Raw genomic sequence first — 18,580 nt, forward strand, 5'->3', positions numbered from 1 at the left:
ACGCCGCTGGCTGCGTGTAAAATATGCTCATAAGTGGAATTGGTCACGGCTTAAAAAGCGGATAAGCATCTGTTTGAGCACTCATGAATTACCAAAGGGTCAATCAAAAGGGCATCAAGCTGCTGGGAGAGACGTGAGTGTTTCAAAAACGCATGGCAATACCAACAAATAAGGTCATAATATATTAAAAACGATATTACGCTCACCAAATATATTCACTTTATGTCGCCCTCTAAACTTTGAAAATTAAAGGAAGCCCATGGAGGGTATGGAGTGGGCATACCCAACATGACCGGAACTCCGCTGCACGCCATTTTGCTTGGGTCAACACGAGCTGGGAGCATGTTAAACCATGATTAATATGTGTTGATAAACAGTTATTGTAATTAATCGCGCCGCTCGTATCGCTTAACTTTAAATCAACTCGCTTGGGCTAACCTAATTGGCGCGACTTTTGCGTGGCCGGCATAAATTTGAATTTGGCGCCTCGCACCCACTAGTACTTGAATCGCAAATGGAATGCATTTATCATTCGCCTTTCCAGTCAGCAGGCGCACTTATCTGAAATTAAAAATCGCTCTTACCTGAATTTATGTCAGCACTTTGCTGCCAATACTTTGCACACATTCCTAGCGTCCTTTCGTCCTTTGGTCCTTTCGTCCTTTGGTCCTTTGAAGTTGTGCGTTCAATTGACGTTGCAATGCACCGGGGTCACTTGTTAGCCACAACAAACTTTTCCCATAATTAAAACCTAACACAACTTTCGGCTTCTGTTCGACGAAAAGTTGCCCGACATATCGGAGTACACAATATGACCTCTTCTATTAGCAGATTTCTGCATGTTTCGGTCTATTTGTATAGATCCGTCCATCTCCATGGTCCGCTTTTCTGCGAAAGTTTCCCCTGCTGCTCACCTTGGATCTGTGAAAAGGTTCTGTAATGAGACAGGCAGCTCTGGAGGAAGGGGAAAGGGTAAGCCGGAAAAAACTTCTTTTGTCTTAGAAGCAAAATAAAATGTTACCACTTTTGGGTGAACAGTGGAATGTGTAGAATTTATAACTGATTTATTGGTTTTATTAAAGAAATTGTATATAGCTGTAATTATATGCTCAAAATATGTCCAGAAATAATATTATTTTCTGAACAACCAATGGCCAAGATAAGTCAGTAATTAAATAGTAAGCCCAAATAAATACATCAAGTAAACTTGTAGTTTGAAAACTTCATTAAAAAGTAATTTAATTTTTTTGAATGAAACGGTAAAAGCGAGATAAAACATGGATACCCTGTTTTCAAACCATTCAGCGTTCTATCCCACATGTAGGTGGCGCTATTTGCGCTTGCAGCCGAAGTAAATTCAGTGTGGCCAGATTACAGTATTACCATACATCACCATTTGGCGCTAAATTGAAAATGAGTTAATAAAAGTTTCAGTAATAATATAATCAACATAACATCAGTATATCCAAATATATACATATAATACGCTTTGCTTAGTGGCACCCCCACCAATTGAAAGACCACAAATCTCATTCGAATCCAATATATTAAAAACACATTTGCAATGTGTTGTGCAAGAGTTAAAGGTACTTAATCATACATCTCTACATAAACAGAATATACGTATATTAAAAGCATACTCAGCGCAGCTGTATATAAAATATCAAATGCCTCAAAGTAACAAAATTCGGCCGAAGAAGAAGAACGAAGGGGTTAATTACACTTTGTACGGATACGGACAGAGGATGTGCTGAAATGCTCACATCGAAAGCAGCGGCTGCAAAATAATCCGTCCGCGCGATATTCAAAAAATATGTAAATATATATATATATATATATTGTGTATATTCAATTGAGGATTTAGCAATCACATTACTGGCACTCGTTACATTGAAGCAAATTCCTTTCTATTTTTTTTGTTTTTGTATCTAAAGCATTTTCACATCAAGATATTTTAGGTGGCACCGCGAAGGGAGACGCCTCTACTTCTGACCCAGATGCAGCTTGCCCAACAGGGCGTTGGCCTGCTGTCCGGCAGACTCCTGGGCCTGTCCGGCCGCATCCTGGACGGTCTTCTCGACGGACTGGCGCTTCTGGTCGACATACTGGTTGGCCTCCTGCAGCTTCTGGTCCACCGTTTGACTGGTCTGCTTCAGTGCCCCATCGATGGCGCCCTCCGCCTGCTTCAGCTTCTGGTCCGCCACGTTCTCGGCGGCCTTCACGCTCTTGTTGATGGCGTCGTTGGCCGCCTTCTTGGTCTGGTCCACCGCATTGGCGGCCGCTCGCTGGGAGGCCTCCGCCACATTGGCCGCCACCTGCTTGGAGTTCTGGGCCACGGCCGCCGCCTGGGCCACCGTGTTGTCCACCGCCTGCTTGCCTTGGTTGACGGCTCCGGCGGCACGGTTCACACCCTGGTCAATCGCCTGTCCAGCCTTCTGAGCCTCCGCGGTGGCCAGAGCAGCGGCTTCCTTGGCTGTATGATAAAGAGAGATATTAGTGGGAAAAATTCTTACAAAATATCTTTAAAAGTGCTCCTAAAGATATTTATTGAATTGGTCGGGCTTTGCTCCAGCATAAAACATAGCATTGATGTTCTGTTTAGTTATAAATCTCTAGCACATTAAATTGCTTTTCACAATTATAGAAATATTTCAATATTTATGAAGAAATGTTTTCAAAAATGCGAATCTTATTCTTGGAAACATGTTTTACGTCAACGCGTCACTAAAGAATTCCATTTATTAAGTTCTCTTGTGTTTGATATGCTTAAAAGATTTGCGTTTTAGATAAATTGGAAATGGAATGCTAATGAGAAAACATTTTTAGCAAGAACTGAAAGTTGATTTTGAAAGTTATCTCAAACGGGACTCATTCAATTCTTCGTTGCAAGAGTTTTTGGAAGTCTTTAGAATTAATAACTCCAATTAATTCTCTAAGACATCTTTTATGTGTTACATTCATTATTTTTTGGATGTTCGTTACTCACCCGTGCTGGCGGCCAACTGCTCGGCCTCGCCCTTGGTCTGCTGTACGGACTGGCCCACCTTCTTGGCCTGCTCCTCGGCTAGCTTCTGGGCCTCGGCAGCCTTCTCGTTGGCCAGCTTCTCGGCCTCATCCTTCTTCTTGCTGAAGAGGTTGGCGGTCTTGTCACCGAAGTTCTTCAAGGAAGCTGGGGATTGAATGAGGAGTGCATTTTAGATCCTGACTGTGCTGGCTGGATGGGATTACTTTGGTTTTGGCGACTAGGAAACATGCTGACTGGCCCTCTGAATGCTAACTAAGCTCTGGCCTGGCGCTAATTATAATTTATAGCCTGATTGCAATCAGCAGGGTGGAGCGCCGATCAGATCGAAGATGCGAGATTTGAGATTTCAGATTCCAAATTCCAGACAGGTAATTGCCGAAACATAAACAAAGCAGCTGGAGCATGAACTATTTACATGACTAAATCGGATCGATTAGACTGGGACACTTTCCTATTAATAGAAACTGCGCAACTAGGGGCTGTTGAAATCGTGATCGCCAGCCCCATGGCGTCAGCCTTAAAATTCGAGACTTGAGACTTATATTCGCAATTTAATAGAAATTAACGAGCGCCAGCTTTTGCTGTCCCCTCGAATCTGCATTCACTGGGAGTGACGTGTGCGTCCACTCAAATAGAAACATTGTGCCGCTCAACTCGGAACCGGGTGCGAATCGGTTGGGCGAAACGGAAACGGGCGGAAATAGCCGAGGAATTTCTTTGTAATATACAGTATGCTTGTATGCGAATGAGGCAAACAAAGCTCGAGTATTCAAATTATTCGGCGTATGTGATGTCATAATGGGCAGCCGGCGAATGAAATCGCCCCCAAGTTTCTAGTGCGGTCTATTCACGCTTTCTGATTGTGATCGGGAATGTGTTTATTCTGATTCGGTTCTCTCCGCAGAGATACTTTAATGGCCCCATACACTCGGCTCATTTCCAAATAATTTAGTTTCGGCCAATTTCGCATTTCGCATTTCGCATTTAATGAGCCAATCGCCACCGCAGGAGCCGAAAATTGTGCGAAAATAATAGTTTCTATTCTACGCTTGCTGGGTATCGAGATTATGGAATGTGTGGGCTCGGCCGAGGTGTTGAAAATTACTTTTACTGCTCAAAAAAAACAGGGTGAATCAAAGGGAATTCAGACATTTCAAATGCTAATGGCTAATGGCTAAGGAATGTATGTATGTGGCATTGGACTTGCTTAACAATCTAGAATCTAGAATAGCAATTTAAGTGGAAGGAATCGTGCAATCTACACTGTACAATATGTAACTATATGTATAGAGATGCATGCTAAGTATATTGTGCTGTTTTCCAAATTAAAATCGTATTTAAAGATACTTAAAATACATTCGTAGAATGATAAGTTATTAAACTTAAAAAAGGTGGCCTTACGTATAAGGCAACCGCAGTGTTTAATATTCCCCGCCAAATCCTTTGGATATATGTACATATATATCTTAATGGCTTACACACGCGGAATTCCTAAGGCCAGCGGCCCTATTTAAGGCATTTGCGTAATACGACGCATTTTGTTCTTCAGTCTTTATTCAAAACTGTGGCAACTTGTGGTCAACACTGAAAACCGGCTAGAAGCATGGCCAAAAGGTAACACAATAAGCCCAGATTCTCTCACAGCCTCTGGCGTCGTTTTTGTTTTGGTTTTGGTTTGGTTTTAGTTTTGGATTTTGATTTTGCTCTCTGATTTTGTTTTCGTCGATGTCGCACTCGCAGCTGAAATAATGCGCAGAAGCCTCGGATAGAGGAAAACCTGTAGCTGTAGCTGTAGCTTGGGCTACATGGGAACCCAGCTCGGAACGGACACACATACGGGCATGGAACGAATATCTATGAGTTACTGCGATTTGAGGTCTGCCGACTCACGTTCCACACCAGTTCTGGATGCCTTAAAAAAAAGAGCTACAATCCGTGATGAATCGATGGAGCTACTGGGGCCGCCGTTGTTGTTGCCATTGCTGATGATGTCATGTGAGATACAACTGCACAATCGAGATACAATATACGAAAGAATTATATATGTGAGAGTAGCGCGCGTGGCAGAAAGGGGTGGCGTGGTACTCACACGCCCCACGAATTGTTGTGGCCACCCGGCGCAATCGTCATCCGACCGAAGGTCGTCTGAGTCAGCTGGCAACAGAAGGAAAGGCGGGCGATTCGTGTCCTGGCCACGGACAATCCAATGGCTGATGTCACGACCCTGCCAGGTAAATCAATAATCGGAAAGAACAAGGCCGGGTCAGACATCTAGCCCTTCGGGCGGGTTATGCTAATGACTATGAAGTCACTCCAGTTGCTCGAATCACAGAACTTAATATTCTTAGCGTTTTTGAGCTGTTGAAGATTACCAGCGAGTTCATAGCCAGCAATTAACTCACTTCGGCAGATACAAACTAAATGGGAGGACAGATCAGGGTCAAAGGAACTGAAGCATTTTATATCCATCTATCATCATCATACTCCAGAAGAAGAAAGCTCTGCTACCTTCGAATGAGTTAGAATACTGCTAAGAATTATTGCTTATTTCAAAACCATATATATAATCTTTTAATTTATTTGCATTAAACTTGTATTACAATTTTATAACATCTATATATGATATAATAGTTACTCGCAATATGCCCATTATTAGGCGGATGAATTGCCATCAAGGAATTTAGAGGGTTAACATTACTGGCAATTACAGCACCCCATGCGACTTTTCCGGCTCGTTTTCTTCGAGTGTATCTAATAGCCAATTAAACTGAATGACCCTAAACCTGACCCACTGGCGGGTGAGCAAATTAGCCCACGACATTGGCGTAGGCATTCCGGCGGCATGGACTTGTAATTGAATTGGCCATGCTGCCGAAGATGCCGCTCCAGCTCCAGCGAGCTCCAAATCGATTGGGCGCACTGCTGGCCAGCGGAGGATATAAGTACAGGAGGCGATTTGAGCCGGCTCACTGTGCACCGGCGGAAGCGAGCGAAATGAAGCATCTCCTGACTGCACTCGTGGCCCTGCTGAGCATCCTGCCGCGGGGCGAGCTCCTGGGATCAGGACCCCCCTGCCCGCGTCGCTATTTGCGCAGGATCAACGGCAAGTGCTACTACTTTTCGGTGAAAAAGGTAAGAGTTGATCTGTCGCATGGGCTTATGAAATAATATGAAACCCATTCAGATGAACTGGTTTGGCGCCCTGAACAACTGCCTACGCAAAGGACTGACCCTGGCGGACTTGAGTAACCAAAGGGACTTCGACGGAGCCATTGGGTTCCTGAGTGGCCTGGGCAACACGGAGGATTTCTGGTTCGGGGGCAACGATCTGTACCACGAGGGTCGCTTCCAGTACATCAGCAACGGTCGGTTGGTGCGCTACTACAGCAACTATAGCAACGTCCTGCCACTGGAGCACTCCGAGTGCGACGACTGCCTGGAGGTGAGGATCCGCTCCGAGATCAACATGGTGTCGGCAGACAACTGCCACGAGCGGCAATACTTCATCTGCTCGGAACGCTACTGCCAGGGCACGGATAGTGGCAAGAAGCCGAAGCACCACAGTCACGAGCACTTGCATCACTTCCACCACGACATTGGCGGAAGTGCCGAAGGAGAGGACGATGGCGATGGCGATGGCGACCACGACCGCCAGGACCCCATTGCCAGTGGCTCAGTGGAGCACCCGGAGCCGGACTCGGAGGATGCAGTCGGGGCGCTCGACGTGCCCGATGACGATCAACCTGGTCAGAATGGCGTCTCGGTGACACCGGGAGCGGAAGAAACAAATACCGTTGGCGGAACTGGTGAGCCGGGCGCAACTGCCACCCCTGCCGCCGGAGCTGAAGCTGTTTCTCCAGCAGCAGAAGGAGCCGCACCCGCCGGAGCAGCTCCAGCTGCCGAAGGTGCCGCCACTCCTGCCGCCGACGGAGCCACGCCCGCACCCACTCCCGCGCCAGGAGCAGAAGCACCCGCCGCCGCAGCAGCCGAGACTCCGGCACCGCCAGCAGCCTGATCTCCACAACTTGCCCAGCTGAAGCCCACAACTATTATCGATTAAAAATAAATGACAGCAATAATATAACAAGTTATTTTAAAATATATATTCAAGTGCAGGTCGGCTTGGGTACACGAATGAAATTAAATATACGAGCAGTTAAATAAATTTCAATCGAAGTTCAAGTTTCTAACTTTCAAATAAATCAAGGGCCAGTGTATAAGATAAGTTCTTAAAGATGGCATTATTGACATGCAAAGATACTTTATAGTTTCTTATATGAAAGTTTAGTTTCTGTTCAATTCATCCTGATGATGAATATGTAATTATTCGAATTTTACATGTAATAAGTATACAGAGCATTGAAATTATATCTCTGAAAAATACAAAATAATGGGGATGAACTTTAAGTGGAGGGTCACCTATTGACCACTTAATCGGATAGCAATTGAGTAATTTATTTACTGAACCCTTTTAAGATGTCAGTGAATTCGGGAACTTCTTCATCCCAGATGGAAGTCTGACAAGTACCAGCATAGTTTCAATACTGTGGGCGATTGAGAAACCAACGACAGATGCACCAACCCCTGGGCATCACCATGTCCAATTAGAATTAATCAATTTGATGGACTGCAGCAGTCGATAAAAATTCTGTGCGAACAATACACGACGATTCCCTAATGGAAATTGGTCACTCCTCGATAATGCAGATGCCACGCCCACGAAAGGGTATATATAGAACAGGGGGCGGCACGCATGCTTACAGTTTGACCGGACAGGTGCCTCAGTTTTGCTGGCAGCCATGAGGATCCTACCAATTGTGATTCTGACCTTGATGACGGTCCATTCCGGCTGCGGAAAGAAGCAGAGCAAGAAGGAAAAGGACAAGGGTCCCTGTGGCAAACCGTATCTCAGGGAGCTAAACGGAAAGTGCTTCTATGTGGGCATCAAAAAGGTGAGAGAGCATCCCATCACTTGTAATATACTTGGCCAGCCATTTTAGTACCAATAAAGCTATCATAGATTCGAATAAGCCCATCCATAGAGTCCCGAAATAACTATATATCGCTTGAAATGTATTGGCAGATCAACTGGTTCGGGGCCCAGAACAACTGCCTGCGCAAGGGCCTCAACCTGGCCGACGTGTCCACGATGGAGGACTTCAAGGCGGTGGTACACTACGTGACGTCACAGGTGGGCTTCGATGACTTCTGGTTCGGTGGCAACGATCTGCAGTCGGAGGGGCGCTTCAAGTACATCAGCAGCGGTAAACTGGTGCGCTACATGGGCGACTCCAATATTGTGGAGCCGACTCAACGATCCAACCTGGACGACTGCCTGGAGATCAGGATCAGGCCCAATGTCACCGTCGTCCTGGACGTGAACTGCCAGGAGAAGAAGTACTTCATCTGCGAACAGAACCAGATGAAGTGCGCCGTTCCCGCCGAGGACAGTGGGGATGGCCAGAAACACAGCCACGAGCACTTGCATCACTTCCACCACGACGCGGGCCAGAAGGATAAGCAAGAGACGGGGATCAAAGAGCAAAGTGTGGAGAGCGATTCACGGCCAGCTGACAATTCGAATTCAACGGAAATCGGGGTCTCGAAGGAGAAGGAAGCGGAGGGCGCGCCGACTCCAGGTGATGGTGGTGGCACCACGGAGCCCGTGTTCGAGAATGGCATGGAAAACGCCGCGGAACCCATTGCCGAGCAGGAGCAAACGGTGCCGCCAGGCGGCACGGGTCCACCCGCGGCGGCAGACGCAACTGGAGCAGCCACGCCCGCACCGGATGCCGCGGCAGCGGAAGGAGCCACTCCGGCGGCAGCTCCACCAGCGGAAGGAGCTCCAGCCGCCGAGGCCGCCACTCCTGCACCAGCAGCTCCCGAGGGCGAAGCAACACCAGCTCCGGCGGCCTGAACGCACGGACCCACCACCAAACGGGCGGACCAATGGACATTTAGGGAACCGAGGAATATTTGAGCTTTCACCAAATAAATTTGAGTTTTAACAACATGAAGATCAACTGGGTTTCATTCCATTCAAGTTACAAAAAACAATAATCCAAAGATCCCAAAGAATGATATATAATGGTATCTCTTAACATGGCTGATTCCTGTAAGAAGTCACTTTATTATAAATTTAAAATTTAAAACTATTATATTTTCATATTTCAGAAACATGCTGTTAAAAATCCCCACAGTGATAACCACTTGTTCTAGAATAGTGTTTTTTAAACAATCTGTTCAAGCAGAAATCAAAAAATGAATGTACTTAAAAGCTCTTAATCATTGGTTTCCAAAGGAATGTTTTTAGCTGATAGACCCAAAACACATGCTAAACATATAAGATCAAAGTGCTGAATAGGAACAATATGCAGCTACTAAATGTTGAACTACGCAGTCGGTGAGGAATGTCTAATACTGAGTAACATTATCAAGGTAATTGAGTGGAAAGTTCACCATTTGGGGTTACTTACATTTCGATGCATCTGCTTGGCATTGAGTGGGAACAGATAATATTAATTGGTATGAATACAATCTATGTATAATAGAACAAAAGTGCCTAACTCACAAGTGCCAATGCTTGACCATGCGGTTCTCAAGTGGCATCTACTGCCGGAGGATTTCAGAGATCGAAAGCGGAGCTGGCTGATGGAACTCTGGTTCTTTGCACCCACTTCCCCGAACATCAGGAACATATAAGTGTGCCAGAGCCCCAAGGAAAGAGCAGCAGCGTAACCGCTCGAAGATACAAAGTATATATGGATGCCTCGGATACGTGTTGTGTGTAGTGTGTATCTGGGCAGCTATAATTATATACGTATCATCGTTTTGGGTGTGGGATGTGCCAGCGAGAACGGCAACTTGTAGTCCATTTGGAGCTACATATAACTGCGCCATAATTGGCTTACGTATCATCCACATCGTCGTCATCACCATCATTGCCATCACCAGAGTCGCGGTAGCGGATAATTAGGTTTTAGCTACTGCGACCCGTATCGGATCGAACACGCCCGGTTGGCCAACCCCACCCGACCGTGGATCCAAATCCCGCGTGGTCACCAGCTGCTCCAACTGTCCGACTCCACCGCTGCTCTGGTGATGATGATGTAACTTGGAAGTGCAGTTGGAGTTGTAGTTGGAGTCGAGTGACTTCCTTCCTCCAGTGCGGTAACCCACTCACTGCACACATACATATATCATTCGTATATCATATGTACATATATATACATACATATGTACACATGCTTAGACCTAAGATTTCTAATTTCCAAACTTTCACATAAACTTCGATTGGCGGCTGGGCTTTTCTTTTTTACCTGAAATCGAGCTGAACATTTTGAAACTGTTGCGGTTTTCTCGGCCGTTGGAGTCGAAGAACTAATTTTCGGGTTTGTAAGTTTGTTTGATCCGGATGGAATTCGAATTTTTGTTCAGATTTATTTGCGTTTGCGGCCAGCGGGCTAGGTATTTTTGGTGGAGCGCGTTTATTTTTAAACGTCCGACTGCGTCGAGAGCACAGAAACGTATAAACTCGTGTGGAGTCGTAGTCACAGTACGTTCAACGTAACGTTCAATGATCTAAATTACGTTTACGTTTCACACAAACTAAAAACTAAGAGAAGAGCGCCACTCGTAAGAAATATAGTCCACAAGTGTCTAAAAATTTACAGTTGGCAATGCCTTTGGTGGATGTAAAGTGGTTGCACTCTTATCGGCTAGGTGGCGCTCTATTTCGAGAGCGATAGTCGGGGTACTACAACCGAACCACTGGTTAGACATATACGGTGCTGCCAACTTTTGTCAAGAAAAAAATCAGTTAGATTTGAAATTTTGCAAAAAAAAAAAATGGGGAATTAATATATAAATTATAATTTAGCAAAAAATTGTGGTACCTGCTTAGGTTAAGGTATATCAAATAATATGGAAAGGTAATTTACCACAAACCCTAATTGTTTGCACCATGGTATAATGGCATTAGTGAGCTATACCAAAACGAGCAACTTTCGAAATCCATCAGTACTGGTGAATACAACAAACCGAAAGAAATGAGTCAAATACTACGCATGCTTTACTGTCTTCCCATTTGGCTGCTGCTGCTTTTGCGTGCTGATGAGGCAAACGGTAAGGGCATATGCCTGTATTTCAGTGAAAAAACAGTGAGTAGACTTAACTTAAGTCATTGAGATTGGAAATTTCAAAATTACAATACCATAGGCTTCTTGGTTTAGTGCCCTGACCATCTGCAAAAGCCTCCACATGTGCTTGGCTGATCTAAACACCGAAGTTACCCTATTCCAGATGAAAAGCAAAATAAACCAAGACGACCACGAGTACTGGTTTGGATTGAATGCACACGATAAGCCCACCTACAGATACGTTTCGAACAACAAGTCCATTGAGTACTCGCCGCACAATTCAAAGCTGGTGAACAACGAAGGATGCGTCTATGTTAAACAGCAAAACGACTTTTTCAAATTTGAATCGGCAAAGTGTCGCGAACACCGGAGATTCATCTGTACTAAAACCGATGAATGCGATGGTGTTAGCATGAAACATGGAAACTCAAAATGCGTCATAACCGCAGAGGAAAGAGATCTTGTAGCCTACTAACTTATAGTTTACTGCAGACAAATAAATGGTTTTTGGGACAGCATGAGCATAATACATTTTAATGAGTTTCAGTGTTCAGTGCGAGTATCCTGAGTATTTTATTTATTGAATAGCACCACCTTGCATCTAGTCTGTGGAAGCCTTTCGCTTTGCCACCGATTTAAGTTGAGCTGCATGAGCCCTGCACTTAGTTTTGTAGGCCTGAACCAGCCGCCCACCAGGTGAAATGGCAATTGACACATGAATCTGAAGGAAATTATTCAATAAGTATAGTTGCATCAAATTATTTCTATTTTTAATTACCTCCAGGTATTGCAACTCTTTTTCGTATGGTAAAGACTCCTCCAAGAGCCTTAGGATTGTCTGAAACTTTTCCGTGCCCAATATGTACGTCATTTCACCAATGTTCTGCTTGTACCACTTCGCATAGTTGTCTAGATTAGCACGAACATCCATGGTTGAGGCACAAGCAGCCCTTGCAGTCAGCAGCAAATGAAGCAAGGATCCCAGGGAAGCCGTGGATGCAGTTTGCAGAAGTCTATTTTTCAGATACTCTGCAAAGGAAAAGATCACTTTTCCTAAAAAGCAATTATACTACAGAAATCAATATACTTTTAATGTATGCGGTGGTTTCAGGATTGGCTGCGCTTGCGATAGTTTGCACAAGTATTAGATAGAACTTCCACTGATTAAAGTTTTCCGTGTTTGACTGTTTGAATAGATATTGAAGGGCTGCCTGCTGATGGCTAGCAAACATCTGCAAGTAGAATTCAATTAGGACAAGATACATAGCTCGTTTTAAGAGAACATAACCTTATCGCAAAGGTGCTTTACAAAGGTTAGTTCGTCGACGCCCTCATTTATCCAGGCGCTAAAGCTGGCGAATGCCTCGTCTACATTCTCCGATCGGTGAAGATCCAACAGGGTACTTAAATGCATGTTCATGCAAACATTTAGCGCTTCATCTGAATGGGTAATAATTTAGTTACTTGCATATCATGCAGTGCAGTAAAAAACAAACCTGGCAGGGTTTTGCACAAGAACTCCACATATGCCAAGCTGCATATCTTGGGATTGCCAACGAGGCCGGAATAGAGATTCCCCAAAGCGCTTGTCAGTATCAAGGTTAGCTTCAACGCAGATTCAGCATCTGACGGTGTATAAATCAGTAGAAATGGGGAAATAGCTAGAATCAAGATCAAGAGAAACCAACCGTAAGCCGCTGAAAAGAAAACATTTGCGAGAAGTTCGAACTCAGATTCCAGGAATATGATCAGGTCCACCTGCAGTTGATCGGAGTCCTCCTTGCTGTGAATTCAGTTACGGATAAATGGGGGTCCGTACATCTAGCAGCTTCTTTATGAAACCCACCTAAAGATGTACTGCGTGGCCGTCAGGATGCGAAGTTCCTGTAGCTGTCGGAGAACTCGAAAACTGCCGACATTCGCTGGCAGTTGGCAGAAGAACTTGGAGGCCAGAAACTGCACAGAATAGGTGTGATTACGAATATCTCTTCTTCAATCTACTCACCTTTTCTGTGCCATTCAGAATCTTCAGTAGCTCGGCAAATTCGTATTTTTCAAGAGCTCCCAATTGTTGAATTCCGCATTGCTTTTCTATAATCTGCGTAAAAGACTGGCAATTAAAATGAACTCATTTAATGTGTAGGATGAATTGCTTACTCTGCATACGAAGCCAAAGCTATTGCCGATATTGGTAAATCCTCTATTTTCCTGCACATATTCCATTATAAAAACCTCCAATTATAAAAACATTCAAAATGAACAAGTATTGTTTTTGTTGACCCGCGTGTAGTGTTACCTCAGCTATTGTGGCTGAAAATACCACACCGCTTTGAGAGGAATCGGTTATTTATAGCACGCTTATCGATTTCATTTACAGCCGTTACAATTATTTAAGTCCATTTACATTTTTCAAAATCATTTTTAAGCCATTCGTCACTCATTTATTAAAAAACCTTCCTAATAATATTTAGCTTGGAGGTCCCATACACCTATTTCGAGTAATTGTCTATTTAACACAATAATCCTTGCGCTGCTGTCGTATGACAGCGTTGAGCTTCAGACACTGCTGCCTGAGGGCATCGTTGTCGCCCTTCAGGATCTCAATGGTCTCCTCCTGCCGCTGAATGGTCTGGTGGACGCGCTTCTGAAGCTGATCCATCTCCTGCTTGTGGCGCTCGTTTAGCACTCCCAGCTCGCTCTGGATGTCCGCGTTAAGGTTGTCGCGCAGTCTGTCCCGCTCCATGATGATGTCGCCGCACATCTTTTTGCTGTGGCTCAGCTCCAACTGCAGCTGTTTCACCTCCGCCTGGCTGTTCCGCACCTGGGCGTCCGCCTCCGCCAGCTTGCCGCGAGTCTCGGCATACTTTTCCCGCAACGACTTCTCGACGCTCTCGGCCAGAACTAAATCCTTCTCGTACTTCTCCTTGAGGCGACTGAAAATATTGGGCTTAGGAGGGGGGCTCATATTATTTGGCCTGCATGTACTCACTTCATCTTTAGCTCGTGCTCCTCTTTGTGCTGCAGTGCGTCGGCCTCCATCCGCACCACCAGTTCGTCTAGCTGACGATCTCTCTCCGCCCGGTAGTGTTGCCTTATGGCGTTCTCCTTCTCCGCCTGGGCCAACTTGGTCTTGTTTTCGTGCTCCGTCTTCCACAGCTCAAAGTCAGCCTGGTACTGCTGCTCGATGGTGTTGACACGGTTCTGATACTTCTCCTCCTGCTTGGCCATGCGCTCCTGCATTTCAAACTTTGCCTGCTCCAGCTCTTGCTCCTGTTCCCGCAAAGCCTCTTGTCTTCGGGCTTGGTGCTCATTCTCCCGCTGCCGTAGTTCTGACTGCAGGCGATCACGCTCTGCGGCAAACTCCTCGGTCAGTTTCTGGCGCTGCTCCGCCTGTGTCCTCTGCTCCTCCTCCAGTTGGCGCTCGAATCGCTCCCGGATGGCAGTGCGCTCCTTCTCGATAATGGCCTCACGATCTTGGGCGCAGCTCTCGCGAATGCTAGTCTCGATCTGCTCGTGCTTCGTGCGTGCCTCTTCCAAGGCGTCCAGCAACTGCATCTGGTGGGTGCGCTTCAGCTCGGTCACCTCGCGTTGGTGGTCGCAGTTCATTTTGTTGATCTCCGCCTCCAGGCCCTTAACAGTAAGTTCCTTTAAAATGAAGTAAATTGGTGATTATTAATATAATGCTATGTAAAAAACTACTAATATTCTGGACCCTATCATAAGTAATAGTTTTGACTAAACTAAGATACTAATTACTGATCCAATGATGGAATATTCCTAAGCCATTCTTTATATGTGCAACTTTAAAGGATAACAAGAATCGAGATCCTTAAAGCTAACCTATACCTTAATTTTCTTGGTGTTCTCGCGCACCCATCGCTCTCGCCGGATCTTTTCGCCCGCCATGGTGGTCTCCTTGGTCCTAGCCAGCTCAGTTTCCAAGCGGTGCTCCCATGCCTGGTTCTGGCTCTCCAAGCGACGCGTGAGGGCCGCCACCTTCTCGCAGAGGGAGCCCTTGTCCTTGAGCAGCTGCTCGATGAATCCCTGGTGGCGGGTAACCACTTCCTCATAGTGCTTCTTCTGATCACGCAGCTTGGCCGCGGCGGTGGATTTTTCGGCCCGCAGGCTCTTCTGCTTTTCGCCACGCAGCTGGAAGACGTGCTCCTTGGACATATGGATGGCATTGGCCAACTCGTTGGCCCGCAAGCTCAGGGCAATGACCCTTCTGGCAAGCTGATGGTTGGGCAGCATCAGCAACTCGGATAGCCTGAATTAAAGGGTAAGGATAGTAAGTGAAGAACTTCAAGGGAATCCATGACTCTTCACCCACTTGGGCACCTCATCGGTGACATCGGGCTCCACCACGAACTCCACCTCCGATCGATTGCTATCCGGTATGGAACGACGTGTTTCCATCAACGTCTTGTCGCAACTACTCTCCACATTGTTCAGGTAGGCCAGGATGTCCCTGTTAGGATACCATAGTATATAACTGGATGGATACCAATGTGGTAATTTGTATTTACTTACTTGTACTTATCTCCACTTTCGGGAACTTTACCTTCACTCACAGTCACTGTGTCGGCCGTCTCACAGCGGGAATCTAGGTTTAGGTTCAGTTCGCTGGGGATTCCCTCGGAGAAGTTGTCTGTCAAGGAAATCAAATATGAGGAACGTTCCCTTCTAGATCCAAACCAGTAACTAACCCCTTTTCTTGTCCTCTTCGATCTCTTTGATGACAGATACTATTTCATCATATGTCGAGTCCCTGGAGTCCTCATTCGACTTTAGGGACAACTGGGAGGCGGTATCATTGTCCTGTGCCTCGTCCAGGTCCTCCAGTCCTGGCTTGTGCTTGCCATCGTATTGCTTCTGGTCCTGCATGCTCATCCAGCTGTCCACCTTGTCGAGATTGTACTCTGAGAGTTTCCGCTCCTCTCGTAGGCTGCCCACACTGATGGCCTTCTTCATCTTACCCAGCGGAGCTGGATTGATTGTGGACTTAGTCACCTTGGATTTGCTGCTCCTGGCAATTGGATCGGCACTGGCGGGCTTTACGTTCTCCTTTTTCTTGCCCACAAACGGTGGTGTCGAGGCCACCTTTAGATAGTTATTAATGACGCCATCGGAGCTGCCATTCGCAAAGGATCTCCTATCATCCTGCACTGCTGGCAAAAAGTTATTCTCTGCCCCGAAGTTTCTTGGGTTGCCAACGGGTCTGTAGACGACGGAACCGTTGTTAACAGCGGAACTATTGGTCGCCATGTTCTTGGTCTCGGACAGATTGTTCTGTTTCTCCTTAGTGGGAGAAGCGTACTTGTCCAGATAGTTGGGTAGTATCTCAATGTTGTTCAGGGTGTCAGTTCCCAAGTGGTTCTTGACCACTTGAACGCCTTCCACAGCCTGTTTATACTCCCTTATAACATCTAGCTCCGATGACGGAGCCTTTGGGAGAGTGGGTGTGGGACTAGTTGGTTCCACTTGCTTGGAGGACTCCATAAACCGGCAGCTTGGAGCATCACAGGCACACTTAACGTCCGATGCCGATGCCTCATTGGTGCTTGTGGTGGAAGAGGATCGCGTGCTGCATGTACAGTTCTCCGAAGGGCACTTTGGATACTCGTAGGTCTCCGCCAGAACTTCTCCCTCGGCTGCAGTGGATCCAAAATGCACGGACTTCTTCTGCCCAACGGGATCGGCTTGTTCCACTTTGCTCAGGAAACTGGGAAGAGTTAGAGGACCCGGAGCGGAGATGCTGGGACGCACTTCCTGCTTGTCATTGTCGCAGTCACTGGAGTCCAAGTCCGCGTGCATATTCGGCTTGCTGAAGGACACCCTTCCCGGAAGATCTGGCTTGGCGGTGCGCTGAAGAAGAGCCCCGTTACTGAGGCCCTGATTTCCAGAGTACGAGGAGTAGGATTTTACCTTCTCACCAACTGGCATGTTGACCAGGAACTGCTCCCCCTCCTCGCTGCTGTCGGGAGTGCGTTTGTGTAGCGAGTAGTCGGACTCGGAGGAGTTGCAGGTGCTGCGGCAGAGCCAACTGCGCTTGATGGGCTCCTCCAGCAGGGATTTCAGCAAGTCGTTCGACGAGACTTGTCTCTAAAAAGGTAATATTACAACACCGATGACCGCAGGGTGTTAAACCCACTCACCTTGCCGCCGTTGCGCAGCTCCTTCTCAACAAAGTAGTTGCTCAACCGACGACCGAACTTGGGGTCCGCCGACTGAGGTCGTCCCAGGAAAGGCGAGGAGCGACTGCGCTGCTGCAGGAAGTTGGCCGAGCGTGGCCGGAAATGGGGACACGGATTGTGGAGCGTCGTCAGCGAACGACTGGTGTACTTGGGCTTCGTTTTCTGTCGTGTGGCGAGGTTTATCTGCGGTTGACCACTCTTAGTACCTAATCCAAAAGGGGGTAGACCATGTCGCTCTGAGCTTACCTGAGAGCCCTTAAGACATAAATCCATAATAGCTTAGAATTAAGCACTCATTTAGATAGTTTTCGAACTGAATGCCCTGCCATAGCCTACTGGTTTTCGAAACGGACTAACTCCAGTTTGTTTTGGCCAACGTGAAAAACCGCCACCACTTTCATATCGATTAAACGCATGTGCTAGCCACGAGGGTCAGGAGCAGGCCAGATGTTGGTCAGCACTGCAACCCCCGGAAAAAACAGGCGGGTCGAAGTTGACATGGTTACCTTAGTGGTGAACCACCTGAGCTACCTGAACCACCTGACCCACCCTCGATCGCCGGAACAGGTGTCGCGTCCTCTGCATGATTCACCACTCCGTTCCCAATCCACACCTCTCCACTCCACTTCATCCGACTCCACTCGTTTATTATTTTATTATTATTCGTGTCTCCCAATCAATCACCGACTATGGCACACGGGCAAACCAGCGGAATCAAAACAATTAATCACGGAGAACAACTGATTGCGACTGGAGCATATCGATGCGAAGGTCACCGCACGGGGTTCAATGCTAGACATCGGCAAACACTTTCGGTTTTCATTCACCACGTCTAGAAACTCACTGACTGAGCTCGTGGTCTTAGCATTTTCGGGGGTGCTATCTGTGCCGACTTATGGGAGCATTACTCTGACTAATTGTAAACATATCTTAGATTCCAGCAAAGAACATAGTAATTCCCCATGAATCAAAGGCTGACTTCGGCGGGCAAAGCCCTGGAGATCTAGAGATCTAGATTTCCATATAGCGATACGCAACTCAATGCGCCATTTAAGACACTTCGAGTTCTAAGACAACATTCCCCCATGGGACAATTCGTTCGCCTGGGGCAAACAAATATAGTGTTATCTTTGTGGAACAAGTTAAGGTACTCTACGTGACAGTAAATACACACACTTGTGGTGGAGCACCCTTATCGAAGACCATCCAGTGACCGCGAGAGG

General features: G+C 46.5%; 6 protein-coding genes across 10 annotated transcripts; 3 read left to right on the plus strand and 3 right to left on the minus strand.

Annotated features, from left to right (window-relative positions):
- Window positions 1-1,478: 1,478 nt before the first annotated feature.
- CG1648 (uncharacterized protein) lies at window positions 1,479-10,558 on the minus strand. Of its 3 annotated transcripts, none has more exons than NM_001299324.1 (3): window positions 10,345-10,558; window positions 2,987-3,169; window positions 1,479-2,473 (listed from the first exon to the last, which is right to left on the minus strand). In NM_001299324.1, exons 1-3 carry the CDS (start codon window positions 10,361-10,363, stop codon window positions 1,983-1,985), a joined length of 693 nt encoding a protein of 230 aa, NP_001286253.1. In that variant the 5' UTR covers window positions 10,364-10,558; the 3' UTR covers window positions 1,479-1,982. The 3 variants fall into 3 exon arrangements, with proteins under 3 accessions (NP_001286253.1, NP_610518.1, NP_724824.1); NM_136674.3 differs by having other exon boundaries at window positions 1,824-2,473; NM_165696.2 differs by lacking the exon at window positions 10,345-10,558 and adding an exon at window positions 3,229-3,279 and having other exon boundaries at window positions 1,824-2,473.
- On the plus strand, window positions 6,015-7,105 carry lectin-46Cb. Its single transcript, NM_001169631.1, has 2 exons — window positions 6,015-6,157; window positions 6,210-7,105. The coding sequence occupies exons 1-2, from the start codon at window positions 6,020-6,022 to the stop codon at window positions 7,038-7,040; spliced, it is 969 nt and encodes a 322-aa protein (NP_001163102.1). The 5' UTR covers window positions 6,015-6,019; the 3' UTR covers window positions 7,041-7,105.
- Window positions 7,805-9,040, plus strand: lectin-46Ca. The gene is made up of 2 exons (NM_144376.2): window positions 7,805-7,977; window positions 8,109-9,040. Exons 1-2 carry the CDS (start codon window positions 7,825-7,827, stop codon window positions 8,940-8,942), a joined length of 987 nt encoding a protein of 328 aa, NP_652633.1. The 5' UTR covers window positions 7,805-7,824; the 3' UTR covers window positions 8,943-9,040.
- Window positions 10,559-11,067: 509 nt separating the features above from the next.
- Window positions 11,068-11,691, plus strand: CG34033 (uncharacterized protein). The gene is made up of 2 exons (NM_001038848.2): window positions 11,068-11,184; window positions 11,243-11,691. The coding sequence occupies exons 1-2, from the start codon at window positions 11,074-11,076 to the stop codon at window positions 11,636-11,638; spliced, it is 507 nt and encodes a 168-aa protein (NP_001033937.1). The 5' UTR covers window positions 11,068-11,073; the 3' UTR covers window positions 11,639-11,691.
- CG30001 (uncharacterized protein) lies at window positions 11,673-13,460 on the minus strand. The gene is made up of 9 exons (NM_165697.4): window positions 13,321-13,460; window positions 13,169-13,261; window positions 13,010-13,119; window positions 12,852-12,946; window positions 12,660-12,788; window positions 12,452-12,603; window positions 12,251-12,395; window positions 11,942-12,192; window positions 11,673-11,884 (listed from the first exon to the last, which is right to left on the minus strand). Exons 1-9 carry the CDS (start codon window positions 13,384-13,386, stop codon window positions 11,765-11,767), a joined length of 1,161 nt encoding a protein of 386 aa, NP_724825.2. The 5' UTR covers window positions 13,387-13,460; the 3' UTR covers window positions 11,673-11,764.
- Window positions 13,461-13,586: 126 nt separating this feature from the next.
- Window positions 13,587-17,711, minus strand: dila (dilatory). 3 transcript variants are annotated; one of them, NM_001299325.1, is made up of 9 exons: window positions 17,604-17,711; window positions 17,319-17,540; window positions 17,089-17,265; window positions 15,870-17,028; window positions 15,694-15,811; window positions 15,494-15,631; window positions 15,010-15,430; window positions 14,153-14,808; window positions 13,587-14,096 (listed from the first exon to the last, which is right to left on the minus strand). In NM_001299325.1, exons 1-9 carry the CDS (start codon window positions 17,628-17,630, stop codon window positions 13,670-13,672), a joined length of 3,345 nt encoding a protein of 1,114 aa, NP_001286254.1. In that variant the 5' UTR covers window positions 17,631-17,711; the 3' UTR covers window positions 13,587-13,669. The 3 variants fall into 3 exon arrangements, with proteins under 3 accessions (NP_001286254.1, NP_610519.2, NP_001137629.2); NM_136675.3 differs by having other exon boundaries at window positions 15,870-17,265; NM_001144157.3 differs by having other exon boundaries at window positions 15,870-17,265; window positions 17,319-17,711.
- Window positions 17,712-18,580: the final 869 nt, after the last annotated feature.

The sequence above is a fragment of the Drosophila melanogaster genome, chromosome 2R (genome assembly GCF_000001215.4).
Source record: "Drosophila melanogaster chromosome 2R".
Lineage (NCBI taxonomy): Eukaryota > Metazoa > Arthropoda > Insecta > Diptera > Drosophilidae > Drosophila > Drosophila melanogaster.

Excerpts from the sequence above, each read along its gene's own strand:
- CG1648 (NM_165696.2), bottom strand. The coding sequence starts at position 3,253 with ATGTTTCCTAGTCGCCAAAACCAAA. Across the intron at positions 3,170-3,228 it reads TCCTAGTCGCCAAAACCAAA|CTTCCTTGAAGAACTTCGGT; the intron begins GTAATCCCATCC and ends TTCAATCCCCAG. Across the intron at positions 2,474-2,986 it reads GCAGTTGGCCGCCAGCACGG|CCAAGGAAGCCGCTGCTCTG; the intron begins GTGAGTAACGAA and ends TTTATCATACAG.
- lectin-46Cb (NM_001169631.1), top strand. The coding sequence starts at position 6,020 with ATGAAGCATCTCCTGACTGCACTCGTGGCCCTGCTGAGCATCCTGCCG. Across the intron at positions 6,158-6,209 it reads ACTACTTTTCGGTGAAAAAG|ATGAACTGGTTTGGCGCCCT; the intron begins GTAAGAGTTGAT and ends AAACCCATTCAG.
- lectin-46Ca (NM_144376.2), top strand. The coding sequence starts at position 7,825 with ATGAGGATCCTACCAATTGTGATTCTGACCTTGATGACGGTCCATTCC. Across the intron at positions 7,978-8,108 it reads TCTATGTGGGCATCAAAAAG|ATCAACTGGTTCGGGGCCCA; the intron begins GTGAGAGAGCAT and ends ATGTATTGGCAG.
- CG34033 (NM_001038848.2), top strand. The coding sequence starts at position 11,074 with ATGAGTCAAATACTACGCATGCTTTACTGTCTTCCCATTTGGCTGCTG. Across the intron at positions 11,185-11,242 it reads TGTATTTCAGTGAAAAAACA|GCTTCTTGGTTTAGTGCCCT; the intron begins GTGAGTAGACTT and ends ACAATACCATAG.
- CG30001 (NM_165697.4), bottom strand. The coding sequence starts at position 13,386 with ATGGAATATGTGCAGGAAAATAGAGGATTTACCAATATCGGCAATAGC. Across the intron at positions 12,789-12,851 it reads TTTCTTTTCAGCGGCTTACG|ATGCTGAATCTGCGTTGAAG; the intron begins GTTGGTTTCTCT and ends ATACACCGTCAG. Across the intron at positions 12,396-12,451 it reads TAAAGCACCTTTGCGATAAG|ATGTTTGCTAGCCATCAGCA; the intron begins GTTATGTTCTCT and ends TTCTACTTGCAG.
- dila (NM_001144157.3), bottom strand. The coding sequence starts at position 17,630 with ATGGATTTATGTCTTAAGGGCTCTCAGGTAAGCTCAGAGCGACATGGT. Across the intron at positions 17,266-17,318 it reads AGCTGCGCAACGGCGGCAAG|AGACAAGTCTCGTCGAACGA; the intron begins GTGAGTGGGTTT and ends TTACCTTTTTAG. Across the intron at positions 15,812-15,869 it reads CGAAGAGGACAAGAAAAGGG|ACAACTTCTCCGAGGGAATC; the intron begins GTTAGTTACTGG and ends TTTCCTTGACAG.